At 43.5% G+C, this 17,039-nt stretch overlaps 1 protein-coding gene across 2 annotated transcripts in view; it reads left to right on the top strand.

Moving 5' to 3' along the window:
- MAPK8IP2 (mitogen-activated protein kinase 8 interacting protein 2) overlaps positions 1-16,326 on the top strand; it is a 237,283-nt gene extending 220,957 nt beyond the window's left edge. For both annotated transcript variants that reach the window (XM_069229474.1, XM_069229475.1), the window contains exon 12: positions 12,131-16,326. In XM_069229474.1, the coding sequence (XP_069085575.1) occupies positions 12,131-12,203 (73 nt within the window). In that variant the 3' untranslated portion in view covers positions 12,204-16,326. The remainder of the gene's footprint in view (positions 1-12,130) is intronic.
- The last annotated feature ends 713 nt before the right edge of the window (positions 16,327-17,039 follow it).

Below are 17,039 nucleotides of genomic sequence, written 5' to 3'. Positions count from 1 at the left end.
CGAACTTTTCTACTACCTAGGACTTAATCCAAAGAATCCAACTCCTATTCACGCTTCACTATTCAAATGTATCTTGCCGACCATAAGTGGCATTTGCCTTTCAGGTTTTCCAAATGATCCTGTCCCCAGCACAGCATCTAAAGCCACTCTATCAGCCTCAAGGGACATCCTCCCGACTGTGTCTAACAGCTCCTTAAAGGATGTCATTTTTCCAGACCATTAGAAGTCAACCATAGTGAGACCTCTGCTGAAGACCTTCGTCCTGAGATATGAAGAATCTTTCATCCATTTTGTCCTGCTCATAGCACCAAACTATTGTCCTACTGGCCCTTGAACATCTTCACCAGCCGATTGTTAAAGGAGAAACAGGCATGCCAGTCGTCTTAGGCTTGTCAGCCGCATTTAATGCCACTGACCACAGCATCCTGTTTAAGATGCTGGAACCAGCATGTATCACTGGTACAGTCCTGAATCAGATAAAATCTTACAATTGAGAGAGATCAGAAGTGGTGACTCATCCTCTTACTCTCAAAGAAATAAAACAGAGTTCTCAGAGTGCTGTTCAGGGTAAGTTGGGTGACCTCAACTGAACTCCTGGTGCAATGGGGCATGCAGCTGGGCTGGCCTTGGTAATCAAACTGCTTGCTGAGTGAATCAGCATTGATGACCATGTCAAAGGAATCGAGTGGGCACTGGGAGTCACAAACAGAATAGCATTGTATGGCAATGATGTGCTGGTGTTCCTGATCAATCCAGAGGGGTTGGTTCAGAGGGTTTTGCAGATCCTACAGATATAAATAAAGCAGAATCATTAGTGTTTCCAGTTGGGGAGTCCCCTCAGGATTTTAGTTGGGCAAAAAGTTTGCAGGTCAGCTCAAAGGGCTTTAAATATATGGGGCTCTATGTGACACCATACCCACAATGGGCATGGACCCGAAATATCTAGCCACAAGTCAGCAGGTTGGTGGGGGGCTGTTAGACCTGGCATCCTTGGCGTGGCTTTCTCCTAACTTTTTCCTTCAGACATGCTGCTTTTGCTGACTTCACTTTTGCTGGACACTTTACCACTGCTAACTAGTGCTGAAGTGCTAGTGCTCGCTCCTTAAACCATGTTAGATTCACTTATACCCAACTGACATAATTAATTTACTTGTCAATCCCTAGTAAAGTGCCACTACCTGTGCCCAGGGCCTGTAAATTATTTTATGGTACAAATGGGTATGAAGCACTGGTTGTGCCACCTACTTAATAGCACTTTAAACATGTCTCAAGCCTTCCATTGCAGCCTCTGTGCATGTAGTTTTGAAACTGCTATTTCAACCTGGCAAAATAAATCTTTTGACAGGCCCAAACCTTCCTTTTAATACATAGGGTAGGCCCCGGACACCCTAGAGGTTGGGGTGCAGTGTATCTAAAAAGTTGGAAATGTACTTTTAAGATTTACATGTCCTGGTAGTGAAAAACTCTTAGATACGTTTTTCACTGCTGCAAGGCCTACTTCTCTCATAGGGTAAAATTGCAATTACATTATTACATTTTATAAGTGTAATTTCCAAATGAGAACAGTTACCCCATCATGTTTGGTGTGTCAGGAATCACAATGTAAAATTTTTGCTTATAGTGAAGTCAGATTATAAATTACAATCCTGAAAATGCCACTTTTGAAAAGTGGGCATTTTCTTGCCTTAGCCTTTTGGTGCCTACAGCCTGTCTATGGGTCACGTGGCTAGGTGTGGGTGACATTTGGCCTGTGTGATGATGAGACAGGCCCTCGCATCGCAGCCTTGAGCACATCTCACAACCGGCACATCATGTCAGCTGCGCGGCTCATCTTCAATGCAGATCCTCACAGTGCTCTGCAAACCAGGAATTAAGGTACTTTGTTCTGCAGGCCTAACTGGGTCCCCTATAGCAGGCCTGTGCTGCATCACAGTCAACTTTAACATGTGACTTTGTCCCGGTCTGGCATGACCAGATATCCACAGTTGGCGCTTTGTGCTTTTTGGTACTATTTTTAACAATATCTTTAAAATTGCATATCTCCGGTTCTACTAATTGGATTTTTTGGTGTTTTTGTCTTGTTTATTTATTAAAATCAGTTCCATTTTTCATCCTTGGTGTGAGATCCATTTTGTGTGGTGTTTCATTTTATTACTGGATTTTAGTAGTTTTGGTGTCAAATACTTTATTACAATTTACTCTATTTTTCTAAATTGGTGTGGGATTTTTCTTCTGTTGCGTTTTCACTTTAATATTGTTTAAAGTGCTGCATAAATACTTTACACATTGCCTCTAAGTTAAGTGTGACTGCGTTTGTGCCAAGCTACACAAGGTTTAAGAAGATATTAAGTTGGGGTTTGTTTGTGTTTCACCCTGACAAAGATTGTGGTTACTGCATGAGTAATATTTTATCCCCCTCAACTAGTAACCCAATTTCCAACATTTGTGTTCAGTGGTATGATTTGGAGTTGGGTTTGTGCAGTGCCATAAAGTGATTTTGTGTTGCATTAAAATCCCATATAAATAATTTGATACCACTTTGAGTTTCTTTTGAATTCTCCTTGATTGGCCTACTTGCTTTTTCCAAATTCACATCCACTCTACCTGACCATACTGTAACCTTGAGGGCTACATTGTGGTTGAGCTCAAACACTTCTGTAAGGAAGGGGACTGCCAACCAAGAAAGGCACCAAGAGGTTGGAGCTTCAGAAAGCTCTGATGGCCTGGATGGAGTTTTACCAGCAGACAGCAACAGATGATGGGAATGAGGAGGATGATTTAGAGAAGCAGGAGCAGGAGGAGCATCCCTGAAATGCAGAACTTAGGAGACTGAGATGACTATTCTCCTGAATTGGAACTCTGTGTCAAATCAGAGAGTGTGACTTCACAAGACCTGTCCCCAGAATTGGCGATGAACAGGAAGGAAGAGAGGGTGTTTAAGTTGCAAATGGCTAAGCAAAAGTAGGAAGCAGAGGAGAGGAAGAGTGAGGCTGAAAGAGCCTTGGAGGAAAAAAGTTTAGCCATGGTGGAGAGGAGAATGACCAATGAGCTACATCTCAGACAGGTGGACCTAAGAGGTAGACAAGCAGAGTCCAGCAACCAGCCACCATGGTGGCAGCATATCCACAGAGTCTGAAGGGACCAAGAAAGCTCATATACCCAAAGATCTGATGCCCAAATATGCAGTAGGGGATGTCATAGCAAGTGGTTTTGTTCCTATGAGGTGACCCTTGAAATGCACAGGGTTCGAGATGGGTTTTGGGGGGCCTCATTCAGGAAACACATGCCTCCAGTGGGGAGGGATACCCTGCTTACACTATAGGTGGGGGACCAGATGAAGTACATCCCAGTGAAAACCATCCTTGTCACCATCTTTGGACTCACCCTAGAGAAGTACCATATTCAAATCAGGGATAGCCAAAACATGCAGAATCAGTCTTGGGTGGATTTTTCTTGATTATGCCAGCAAGGCCGAGAATGGTTGGGTGTGGAGCAGCAAAGTTGATGATTTTACTGGCTCGGGTAATCTAATACCAAGAGAGCACATGTGCAATATCTGTTTTACAGAGCTGCACCAGGGCCTAACTTATAGTAAGCTCACTGACCCCAGGGAGCTTGCTAAGGAAGTGGACCTCTGGTTCAGCATCAGAGTGTCCAAAAAGGTATCTGGGGAGGATCACCAGAAGGGTGGTCAGGGGTCCCACCAGAATAAAAAGGGGGGAGAAAAACGTAAAAATGAGATGTTCTCTAAAGGCCCCTAAAATAATTCCCAAGGGAACCATAGTAGCCAGTCCCAACCCAATCAAAAGAAGAAGGGATTCTGTGATCATAAGTCTGGGTAGTTTGTCCACAGTATACTGAGTGCTTCAAGTATGGACATTCCAAGGGAGACACCAAATGTCCCAAGAAGCTACAGCCCCCACTGGTGTGCAGACACTTGGGTTGGCAAGGATAGTGCTTAGGGAGGAGGTGGCACCAGTTAGCTTTGGGAGAGAGCAGAGGTTACATTAGTGTCCCTAGGGATAGAGACATGGTGCCAAAAGCTCATATGCCTTCAAATACTTCTAAGTATAGGCAGTGGGTCACCATCAAGGGGCCTAGTGTGGAGGCTCTTGGAGACACAGGAGCCAGTATGACTACTGTAAAGTGTCATCTGGTATCTGCAGAGCAGGTTGTGGTGGACCACACCACATGGTACCCGTAGGCCATCTCTCTGAGGTCGGTGACTGCACTTGCAGGAGCTAGGGCCTTGATGGGGTTTATTACCTGTTTGGGGTTCCCCAAGGAAGTAATGTCTGACAGAGGCACTAACTTCATGTCAGCATACATGAAGTCCAAGTAAGATGAGTGGGGGTAACCTACCTGTTCTCCACACCTTAACCATCCCCAAACCAACAGACTTGTTGAGAGATTCAAGAAGACCCTGAAAGTCATGATTATGGGCCTGCTCGAGTCCATGGGGTGGAAGTAGGAAGTCATATTGCTATTCCTGCTGTTCACCTATAGGGAAGTGCCACAGAAGGGGGTTGGGTTTAGTCCACTTGAACTCCTCGATGGACACCTTGTTAGGGGACCTCTCAACCCTGTGAGCGAGGGGTGGGAAGCACCATGGAAACCCCCTCACGATGTTGTCAGCTACATGCTGGTAGTTCAAACCAGATGCACAGTTTAAGATAATCTTGAGGCTAATCAAGAAGTACTGAAACTCTTGAACGACCTGAAGGACCTCTCTGGAGGAGTTTCAGCCTGTCCAGAAGGTGTGAGTCATGGATCCGTAGAGCCCAGAGCTCTCTAAGACTGCTGGACAGGCCCATATGAGGTGAAGGATAGGAAGGGGGATGACACGTAGCTGGTGGATCTCAAGACACCTAGAAACCCTTTAAGAGTGTGCCACTTAAACCACCTCAGCTATGGGTCTAAGATCACCATGCTCTTGGCTATGGAGGATGACGTGAAAAGGGAGAGTGAACCTCTTTCTGGCATCACTCTTCCAAGCAACACAGTGCCTCAGTAGAGGGTATTAACCACTCCTCTACCCTGTCCCCAGAATAGCAGAGTGACTGTTGCCAGTTATTTGGGCAGTTTTATTCTATTTTCTCTCTCACCCTAGGCTGACTCATTTGTGGACCTACAACATGGATCCTTGAGACAGTATGCCTGTCAAAAACAATATTTTCAGGCTGTCGGATAAATGAAGGGTGAAGTCTCCAAGAAGCTTGTTCTTCAATAGTCCCTGGTCCAGCCCAGTGGTGCCGCTGCTACCCACGGGTGCCCCAGTGGGCACCACCCTCGAACTCATGTTCTGTGTGGACTACCAAGGACTCAGTTCCATCACTAAGACTGATGCTCAACCCATCCCTGACCTGATGAGCTCATTGGCAGGCTGGATCTCACATCAGGGTGTGGGCATATTGCTCTGACTGAGGAGGCAAAGGAGAGGTCAGCATTCTCAACCCCAGAGGGCCACTTCTCGTTCAGACTGGTGCCCTCTGGCTTAAGGAATGCCCCTGCTACCTTTCAGAGGTTAGTGAACAGGGTCTGGCTGGGAATGAGGCTTTCTGCCTACCTAGATGAAATAGCTGTCTTCAACTCTAGCTGGGAGAAACACCTGTACCACCTCCATGGGGTGCTTGACGCCCTGCAACAGGCGGGCTTGATTATCGAGACCAGTAAGTGCCAGATAGGGCAGGGTACTGTGGTGTATCTGGGCCACATGGTTGGCCGGTGCACGGTCCAGACCAAAATTTAGACAGTTCTAGCCTGGCAACCTCCCAAAACACAGACTGAGGTGAGGGACCTTCCTGGATCCATCTGGATATTACAGGAGGTTTGTAAAGGGTTATGGCACCATTGTTGCCCCATTAAACTTGAAGAAGCAGCCTAAAAAGTTGATCTGGCCAGAGGCCTGTTAGAAAGCCTTTAACTCCCTCAATAAGGCCTTGTGTACAGCATATGTACTCAAGACTCCTGACTTGTGCAGGTGGATGCTTTAGAGCATGGCATAGGTGCTGTCCTAGCACAGTCAAATGAGGAGGGGCTAGACCAACGTGTAGCCTTCATTAGCAGCAGGTTACTTCCTTCTGAACAGATGTGGAGTGCTATTGAGAGGGAGGCCTTTTCTGTAGTCTGGACATCGAAGAAGCTTAAACCATACCTATTTGAGTCTCACATACTGGTTCAGATAGATCACAGGCCCCTAAGATGGCTTATGCAAATGATGGGTGAGAATCTCAAACTGTTGCAGTGGGCCATCGCCCTACAGGGAATGGACTTTACAGTGAAACATCATCCTGGGTCAGACCACACCAGTACTGATGGTCTCTCCAAGTTCTTCCATGTATTAATGAAGACTCCCAGCAGGTTGGGTAGTTCTCCCCTCTTTCAGCTGGGGTGGGACATGTATTAGACCTGACAGCCTTAGGGTGGTCTTCTCCCAAACTTTCTATCTTCTACCTCCATTTTTGCTGAACTCCTTTTTGTTGGCCTTAGGACTTTGTGTACTTTACTGTTGCTAAGCAGTGCTAAAGTGAATGTGCTCTCTCCTTTAAACATGGTAGAATTGCCTACACCTAATTGGCATCTTTATTGTCCTTGTACGTGCCCAGTAAAGTGGTATTATAGGTACCCAGGGCCTGTAAAGTAAAAGCTACTAGTGAGCCTACAGTCCTCGTTGTGCCACCCACTCAAGTAGCAATTTAAACGTGTCTCAGGCCTGCTACTGTAGCCTGTGCATGCAGTTTTAAATTGACATTTCAAACTGGCGAAATAAAACTTTTGCCAGGCCTTTCTATTACACATAAGTCACCCCTAAGGTAAGCCCTAAACCGCACATGGGGCAGGGTACAGTGTATTTATAAAGCTGGACATGTACTTTTAACTTACCCATGTCCTGGTAGTGAAAAACTTCTAAATTTGTTTTTCACTACTGCAAGGCCTACCTCTCCCAAAGGATAACACTGGGTTAACTTACTACATTTAATAAGTGATAACTTTCAATTCAAAGCAGGTAGGAATGTTGAGTTTGTTGTCTAAAGAATTGTAATTTAAAGCCCTCTTTAATGATAAAGTCAGATTTGGTCACAATTCTAAAAATGCCACTTTTAGAGAGTTGTCATTTCTTGTCCTTACCCTGTGGTGACTACAGCCTGTTCCTGGGTCACATGACTGGGTGTAGTTGGCAGTTCCAGTTTGTTTATTCCTCCCAGACTGTCACACAATAGAGGGATTAGATGTGCCTGGATGGGCCCCCGACTGGCAGGATGTGGAGTAGAGCTGGTCACAGCCCCACTTGCAACTGACTAGGCTGTGTCCTGCCTTCAAACAAAGGTCTTGTTACCACTGCATTGTTCATGCAACCAGTTTGGAGCCAGGGCAGGGGTGGCAGGAAACTTCAAGGACTTCAATTGTAATTCTTTGGAAACATCCTCTACTTTAAAATGGGTGCCAGGTGTAAATATTAGACCCAAGTACACTCGTGGACCTGTGGATGCTAGAGAAGATGGCTGAGGTGCTGATTTGCTTCCAGAAGGACTCCGACATTGCTGCCCTGATACTCTGCTACTCTGTGGCCTGCTGCTGGAGTGAGTTCCTGACCTCCAAGAGGTGCCAATCAGGTCCTGAACCCTTGGTGTGGCCTCAGTTGAGCTTCTCTCCAACCAAAAGGGGAAATCCTGACGTTTTGGGCTCTTCACGAAGGGGCCTATTCACACCAAGATCTTGCTACCCACAGTGTCCACCAACCCGACTTTTCATGCTACAGTATCTGCCAACCACTCCTGGCAGTGCAAGATCTGCATTTCATGCTACAGCATTGACAGCTGGCAGTGACCAACTCGAAACTCCAGAAACAACTGTCCGCAATGCCAGACAGGATCTTCGCGCTACAGGGCTAATATCCAGGATCTCCAGCCTGCTGTTCACGCTACATCAGTGATCATCTGCAACATACTCCTTGCTCCTCGCAGCCCCGTCCACTACAAACTGAACCCTGTGCTGGACTCTGTAGGTAACTTTTCCGGCTGGACTAATCTGGTCCCTGTAACTGGCCTGTGCTTCATTTTCATCAACCTGAACTTGTGACTTTCACCTGTCTTGCACGTCCAGATGACTGCAAGTGGCACATTGTGCTTTTTAGGCAGTTTAGTAGCCTGTAATCTTTAAAATTGCATATCTATAGTTTACTGATTAGATTTTTCTTGTTTTCGTGTCAAATAATTTATTATATTTTACTCTATTTTTCTAAATTGGTTTGGGATTTTTCTTGGGTTGTATTTTCACTTTATTACTGTTTGAAGTGCCATACAAATACTTTACACATTGCCTCTAATTTAAGCCTGACTGGTTTTGTGCCAAGCTACAAGAGGGTTAAGCACAGGTTAGTTTGGGGTTTTGCTTTTGTTTCATCCTTACAAAGATTATGGTTGCTGCTTGAGTATTGTTTTGCCTGTCTCAACAAGTAAACCAATGTCCAACATCTACTATTTAATAAAACTAACACCAAGACACTCCCCAGTCCTGGTTCATAAGCATCAACTCGACAACTCAAGACTTTTTTTTGGCAGTACAATAGACCTCACATTGCCATGCAGAAATGGCTTAAGTTCACATTCCATGGGGGCAGAGCAACAGCTGACATCACCTCCTACTATACGGCAGCACACCTGACGATTGTAAGCAAGTGGTGGTTCGGCACCAGAGATTCAGTCTATGAATCAGAGAAATTGGCAATAAAATGAGGTACAGCTGCTGCACTTGCTGTATGGAGGACGGCTCCCTTCCTCTGCCACTACCTGCTGACCTTGTGCTCAAACTATGGTGTGATACCCTCAAAAACCTGGGATGAAAACAAACTGACCAGGGAGACCACTCTGTTGGCAGTGACTTGGTTCGAAGAAGTGGAAGAGTTGTTGGGATTCCAACAGTGAGACACCACAGGGATACCTAGAATGGCCGATGTCATATCAGGGGCAATGATGAAGTCTTTTACGATCTTGCAGGAAGAGTTCAAACTGCACTATAGCCAGTTTTATAAATACCTGTTCTTGAGCCACAAATAAAAGGGTTGAAAGATCGTCCTGATTTTAGCCTAGTGGAGGCCAAACTTCTGAAAAGAGAACTCCAAGAGCATAGGGTTTCATACATTCATAGGACAGTGGTGAAGATCTCCCCTGACTCTTACCCTCTATTACAGGAGTCATGGGTGGGAGACGTGGGTCCACTGACAGATGATGACTGACAGGAGGTGCACACTGTCCTCTGGTAATTGACTATTGTGTCACCATTCAGGCTCATCCAGATAAATTTTCTACACTGAAAGTACCTCACTCAAGGTAGATTGTGGAGCGTGAGGATGGTGGCTTTGCCAGTGTGCCTTTGATGTTTGTTGACACAAGGGTGACTTTTTACACACTATTTTGAGTTGCGCAGTGGTGGCTACATTTTGGGAGGGTGTGCTCTCAACAATAAAGGCTGAGTTGGACATTCCCTGGCAACCCCAAGATGACTCATTTACATGCCACCTTAGACTTTAATAGTAATTGTTACAAAATGGCACTATGGTAGATTGGTTCACTGCATGCCAAGAGAGACAATGCTCATGGGTGGAAAGATCCCAGCCACCCCTCCCTAGCTGGCAGGTAAAAAGTTCATCCTAGAAACACCGGTCTTTGTGCCCCAAGTCTACCCACAAGAACATAAAAAAATCTGGAGTGACTGGACACAATATAGGCATATTGCATTGGAGCCCTTCCAACAGATTGCATGGTCTTTAGACGCTGAAATTAGTACTTTTGCAAATGTGAAATAATGTGTTTAATATATCAGAATGAGATGGTTGTGGAACTGGAGATTTGGGGAGTTGGGGTTTCAAGTTGCCATGAACCAACTAGAATGCTAATAAATGTTGAAACATGCCTTTCCTGACGTTCTTTTGCTATTTAGAAGAAACAATAAAATGTGTTATAAAAATGATTAGGATTGTAAAAAGTATTACATTCATAAGATATAAATGAGAGGTTTTCATCTTGCTCACAGAAAGCTGATTTGGCAGATGAGGGAACAGTAAGGCACATCATAAAAATGTTGTTGATGAAGTACCGCCAGGCCTGTTGGTTACAACTAGAGTCTACATTTTGGACCAACTAGGACTCAGATAAAGAACTATGGTAGAGAGTCTAATCTCTTGCTCTTTAATGGTATTAGGTGTTGGGATGCCCTGGAAATACCCATTGTCTATAAAAATTAGAAGATGTCCGGCGCAGGGTGCTAATGATGGGGCAGCTCACGTAGTGGATTTTAATAGAGTTTGGACATATACCCGTTATGAGGACAGATTATGCTCAATGTGTGTTTAAAGGGTAGAAACTCTCACTCACACTCTGTTTTTGTACCTCTCTGGCCATAGAACTAATAAAAATATTAGTAGAAATGCACTGATTTGCACAGTTACAGAAATGCGGATATATATATATATATATATATATATTTATGTGTGTGTGTGTATATATATGTGTGTGTGTGTGTATATATATATATATATATATAAAAATATATATATTCAAATATGATAACTATACTTAAATAGAAGATTATGTAAGTTAAAGATTGTATTCAACTTGATGAAATGCTAAATCAATGTCCAGAAGTTGCATAGAAATATTTTAAAATTCAATTTCAATAGCATTTTGTACTGCATTTTACATTTTTAGATATTTTAATTTGATGTTTTAATGGTAATTTTGTTGGCATGTGACAACCTTAAATAAACGTACACAATGGAACAAAACAAAGACCGAAGCAATTCTCCAGAGTATGGTTGTAGTGGTGGTAGTGTGGTGAGTTTCCAGTGTTTACTGCAAATTATGATTTTCAAGTAGCTTATGAGGTTCTAGGTGTTTGCGATAGCTAAGCTTGATATGGCTATTACAAAGATGATTATTCACATTTCATTGTATACATTTTATTGTATGGATACATTTCTTGTTGCTAATTCAGCTAGTACGTTTCCATGAGTACCTGTGTAATGAGGTTCCAAAAAGAGTCTATGATGAATGTGTTGTCATGGGCTATGACATAAAAATTAGTCAAAATTATGTGATACTGTGATAAATGGGATTAACAAAATATGCTCAGTTTGGAGGATTTCCAAACCTCTTGTTCTCTTGTGGAACTGAAGTCTGGTACTTTCCTATTATATGCCCATACTGGCTATCTTATCTTTACTATAGGCCTCTAGGTGGGTTTAATGGGTAAAGGTAACTTTCAATGCATGATTAAGTTATACCTTTTATTTTTTTAGCTGAACATTTTTATAGGGCACGGAAGCCACATAATATTAGGATGCTCTACATTTTAATTGGATAACTGAGCAGTTACATTTTAAAAAATCCACAAAACATAAGGGGAGCATAGATCAATGAGTGAAGTTACTGAAGCTCTCAATGCTTTCCCATAACAAAGCAAAAGTTAGGGGAGAGTTAACTGGTGTAATAGAAAATTGCATTAAGCCATTAATTCAGAGAGAGCGTAGATTCAGTTTAATAGGAAAGGGAATGTTCATGTCAATGGACTACCCCAAGAAATGTTTGAAAAGGTGGGTCTTGGGAGGTTTCTTGAAGGTGGTGAGAGAGGTTATCTTTCTTAGTTCCAGAGGCAGAAAGTTCCATGCGGAAGTGCTAACCCCCTATAAAGATTTTTTGTGGCCTAAGATAGTCTGGAACACAGGATTTTACACGAGGGGTGAATCACTACTCTTCAGATCTCTTGAAGTGCAGGAGGTAGTCAGGAGGTTTGATAAATTATGTAGACTTTACTTGTGTATGTCCGTGTATCATGCAAAACAACTTGAAGGGAATTCTGGCTGGGTTCAAGTGCAAGCGTAGGCATGGAAGTAATATAATTGTATTTTTTTTTAACTTGCTCTGGATCTTTACCAATCATGGCTTGCATCACGACAATAAAAAATAAACTAATGCGTGTAATACTTTATTGGTAGCACAATGTGGGTGACTGCACACTGCAGACCAACCGATCAAACACACACTACAAACTGGTTTTACCAAATATTACTTGTACTTATTGATTTCCCATGTAACTGAGTTTAGGAAAGTAACACCATTGTTTTCTTCCCTAGCCGAGCCTTCCAGGAATATTTCCAGGAGCACCTGGAGTATGCATGTCCTACTGAGGACATCTATCTGGAGTAAGGCTGCCTCCTGAGGGTCCAACACCAGTCGCCTTGAAGGAATCATCAAGACTTCCCTCTTCTCTTCCATAGCTCTTGGTACTCCACAGAGAGGGAGAGAGGTACCAGGAAACTCATTAACATATCACCAAACATACCAAGGAAACTGATCGCATTCTGCCTCACTGTGGCTGAGAACCCCTGCAAACATCACTCCATGGATTCTATCCCAACCCCGGTTTCCAGAGAATCCTTGCTGCCTCTACTCTTCTCTTGCTTCTCTACTCTAGACCTTTTTTTTGAACGTGCTACTGGTGGCCATGAAACTTTGGGCTCGATTCTGATAGTTTTCAGAGGATAGACTGTCCTTTATTAGGCTGAAAATGATAGACGAGACATTTAATTTTTTCTTGGGATTTCTTTGAATCTGTATGCTCTTGGCTGATGCCTCTCACCCCATCTGGCAAAATCACTGCGTCTTTTGCGATTCTTAAAGAGCAGCGGTCCCGCCCTTGTAGCCATGCAAGAAAGATGATGTTAGGGGTCGTAGGTTCTTGAATGTTATTTGCAGGGTGTTTCAGGGCATTGGGCTCTTATAAAGGACTGACCCTAGTCACACAATATTCTGAGGACCGAAAGTATGCACTGAATCGGTCTCCTCTAGTGGAACATAAAATGCAGAAGAATGTGAAGGGGACAGAATGATCATGACTGATTTCTGCATAGAAAAAAGACTCCAGGAAAAAGGGCGATTTGTCTGTTAACTGGCTGAGGAGAACAGGGCGGGAAGTTCTGACCCCTGGAAAACCAAATGGAATTACATCACCCTTTGTCATCTGCCGAAGAAAGGACAGCCAGCTGCATGTCTGTCTTCATAGACTTTCTGGTTGATGGTTTGGCCCTTGGCATTTTAATCTCACTCTTAAGAATATATATAGCTGCCTCAGTGGCCTCTGGTGAGGGGAAGAGGACTCGCTGCAATCCGAGGCATATGTGGGTGTCTTTCACCTTTTATCTGATCAAAGGCTGTGGGGTGAGGTATCAGCACCAATGAAGTTGAGAGTTAATGGTTCCATGGAGAATCGCCCAGGCCCTGGTTCCATGAGGGCCAGAGTGTGGCCTGCAGATAAGAAGAACGCATGTGTCCATGTTCCCTCCTATAATGTTACAGACAGAGATAGAGGGTATTGGGTGAGATTGACCAAAGATGTGTCCCCCATTTCACTCCTTGCAGCAACATCCTTTATGTATGACTTGTCTCTGCCCCAGTGGCTGTAACAGATTACCATTGTCCTGTGTTAGCGGATGGCCACATAGCAGGTTTCAAACCAGTCTGAGTTTTGAGTGAGGGTTCTGGCCTGTTTATTGCCCACCAGGCATTGTTGTCCCTTGGCAAGGAGTTCATAATGCCTTCTTTAGGGTTCACTTTGGTTTCATTTTTATTTGGAAGGCAATGACCCTTTCCTAAGTAAAGTGATAATACATTGCCTAATAATGTTAAATGTGTAATAGCTGTGGAATCCTCCTCCTGTCATCTATGTGTACCCCCATCTGACTGACTTTAGAACAAAGAAGGGCAAGTGGCTAAAGTGGCTGCTCTGGTGGGAGATGTAGATCCCGCATCCAGACCAACACAAACTGAAATATTTCACCCAGCTGCGTCTGCAGACATTTACCTAGTAATTCAGTGAGTGCAGGGAATGCGTAGGGTTGGTTACACAGAAAACTATGCTCTGTGCTGTATAACAGGCAGGCTTTGAGAGTGTGTATGTAATTATCCATGAGAGTATCAGGAATGAATGTAGGTGGAAGAACTGATGTCACATGTATATATGTATCTCTAATAATGACGAACATATATGTGGGTGCATGTATGTAGGTGGAACAGGTTTGTGCACCTTACCATGTCACAGACAAATGTATGTAACTGTCATCATAGAATACATGTATTTGTGACCTTGCCCATGTAGCTGTAAAGTGTGACCATCAGACATGTAGGACTGTTTGTAGCTTGTCAGGTGTGTATGTATTTAACTATGCCCATTTCAGACTGTAACCAAATCAGACATCTACATAATTGTGATAATGTCAGACATGGAAATATGTTGTTGTTGTCATGTGAGACATCTATGCAGGTGTTCACTTTGACCACATCAAACATGTATGTAGCTATGAATGACTCAGAATTGCATAGGCGTGACGTGTAAGTGTTTGACATGCATGTACATAATTGAGGCCATGTAAACCATGTGTGTGATTGCAGCTATAATTATTCATGCATATATGCCACTCGCACCATGTAAGACCTGTATGTATGTATGTATGTAACTGTGGTGGTCTCACTGCTGTACGTATATGGAACAATGACCATGTCACAAAAGAATGTATGTAAACATCACAATAGCAGAGTTATATGCATGTATGCACATAACTGTGTTTCAATGTTAGACTAGTGTTTTACATATATATCTGCAACCAACAAGTCTCATACACATGACTGTATCAGAAAAAACATTGTCAGACGTGCATGTGTGTAACTGAACGTGGCTTACATGAACATATGAGTGCACACATGTCATACGTATGTATCTGCCACCAATTCATGTATGCAAACAGGTATGTATCTGTGACAATGCCAACCATGTTTATACATTGATGTGATCATGTCAACCATGTATGTATGCACATGCAAGTGTGCAGATAGCTGTGATCATGGTAGATATGTGTGTATGGAAATGTGATTATTTTAATACATTTATGTATGAAAGCACTAAGGCCCATATTTATACTTTTTTTAGCGACGCATTTGCCCGCTTTTTGATGCAAAAATGGCGGAAACAAAATAAAATTGTGGCCCATATTAATACTTTTTGACGAAAACCAGCGCCGGCGCTGGTTTGCGTCAAAACATTTACCACCGGCTAATGGCATTCCTACGCGCCATGTCGGCGCCTTATTTAAGGATTGACGTTAGCCGGCGCTGCGGGCTGGTCGGAGTAAAAAAAAATGACTCAAACCAGGCAGCGCCAGCATAGGGGAAAATGGGGGTTGTGCGTCAAAAAATGGTGCAAGTCAGGTTTGAGTCAAAAATCATGGCTCAAACCGGACTTGCGCCATTTTTTGATGCACAACCCCCATTGAAATGATTCCTGTCTTAGCAACGACAGGAGTCATGCCCCCTTGCCCAATGGCCATGCCCTGGGGGCTTCTGTCCCCTGGGCATGGCCATTGGGCACAGTGGCATATAGGGGGCCCAAATTAGGCCCCACTATGCCACTTAAAAAATTTTTACAAATCATGCTTACCTCAACTTACCTGTACTTACCAGGGAAGGGTCCCCCCCCCATCCATGGGTGTCCTCCAGGGGTGGGTGAGGGTGGCAGGGGGTCTCCCAGTGGGCAGGGAAGGGCACCTCTGGACTGCTTCCATGGTCTGAGACCATGGAAGTGAGCCCACAGGTCCCTTAACGCCTGCCCTCACCCAGGTGTTGAAAAATGGCACACATCAGGCTGTGCGCTGTTTTTTAAGGCCCGCCCCCTCCTGTGCGTCAAAATGACGCAGGAGTATAAATTAAGCGGACAGGGCTTAAAGTCATTTTTTGGATGGGAACGCTTACCTTGCATGTCATTAACGTAAGGCGGTTTCCCGCATCCAGAAAATGACGCACACAGAGGTTTTTTTACGTCCGCGGGGTCGGGCGTCATAGTATAAATATGGGGCAAGGTTTGCGCCGAATGTGCGTCAAATGTTTTGATGCACAATCGGCGCAAACAGAGTATAAACATGCCCCTGTATTTTGTAAGTTTGCGCCGCTTTTGCGTCAATAAATGACACAAATGTGGCGCTAAAAAATTATAAATATGGCCCTAAATACATTTGTGTTAAAATATTCATGTTTAAAAACATAGATATCTGCAAACTACCAATCATGTGATATGTATGTGTATTTAACTGTGAACGTGTCAAAAAGTATGTTGTATGTAACTGAAAATGACAGAGATGAATCTATGAATTTGTGACAATGTCAGAGCGTTTGAGACAGAGGTGAAAATGTGACACAATGTGGCCGTAAAAAAGACCCCCGTCTACAAACACCATTGCTTTATACCAAAAATAAAAGATGTACGAAGAAAGGGTAAAAGATTAAAAAATAAATGATGGTGTATGGTAAGAGATATCAAAAGTTGGGGATGGGAAAAGTGGGATTGGGATTTGAACCTGAAGAGAAGAGTTATAGACAGAGGGGTCAACGAGGGAAGTGGTGATATGGGGCACATGTAGAGGGAGGGTCAACTGAATGTGAAGTAGGGTTAGAAAGGTATACTAATTGAACAATAGTGTGGGGAAAATTAGGAATATGCATAATATCTAGGGATAGAAAGACGGGTTAGAAGGGCTACGTTACTAAAATACAAGGTAGATATTCTAACAGTGGGAAATGAAGAAATATAGTTGTTGAGAGACTTCAACGAGATTGAGCTTGACAGGTGGAAGAGTGTGTATTAAACTGCATGGGGAACGAGGTAGATTAGGAAAACAGAATAAATAATGAGAAACAGACACATAGTATAAAGAGACATTAAACATAAGGTGTGTATGTGTGACAAGAAGAAAGTAGATGAAAATCAAGGTAATTTGTGAGTGAAGAAATGAATGAATCCGTAAGAGCGAGTGGGTGTGATATGGAGCGTAGCTAAGGGAATCTCTCTTCAGAACAGAGAGGCATGCAGACAGAATCTAAAATTCAGTGAAGGTACCGCTGAAAGACGGCCTGATTTGATAGATTACACCAGTCTCATGTGAAGAGAAAGACAAGGAACGGAGTGGGATACAGTCTGTCAGTTGCACCATTACTACC

This window comes from Pleurodeles waltl, chromosome 4_1, assembly GCF_031143425.1.
Source record: "Pleurodeles waltl isolate 20211129_DDA chromosome 4_1, aPleWal1.hap1.20221129, whole genome shotgun sequence".
In the NCBI taxonomy this organism is placed as follows: Eukaryota; Metazoa; Chordata; class Amphibia; order Caudata; family Salamandridae; genus Pleurodeles; species Pleurodeles waltl.
Note: the sequence above shows the minus strand (reverse complement) of the source record. Positions and strands in the feature narration are given on the sequence as shown.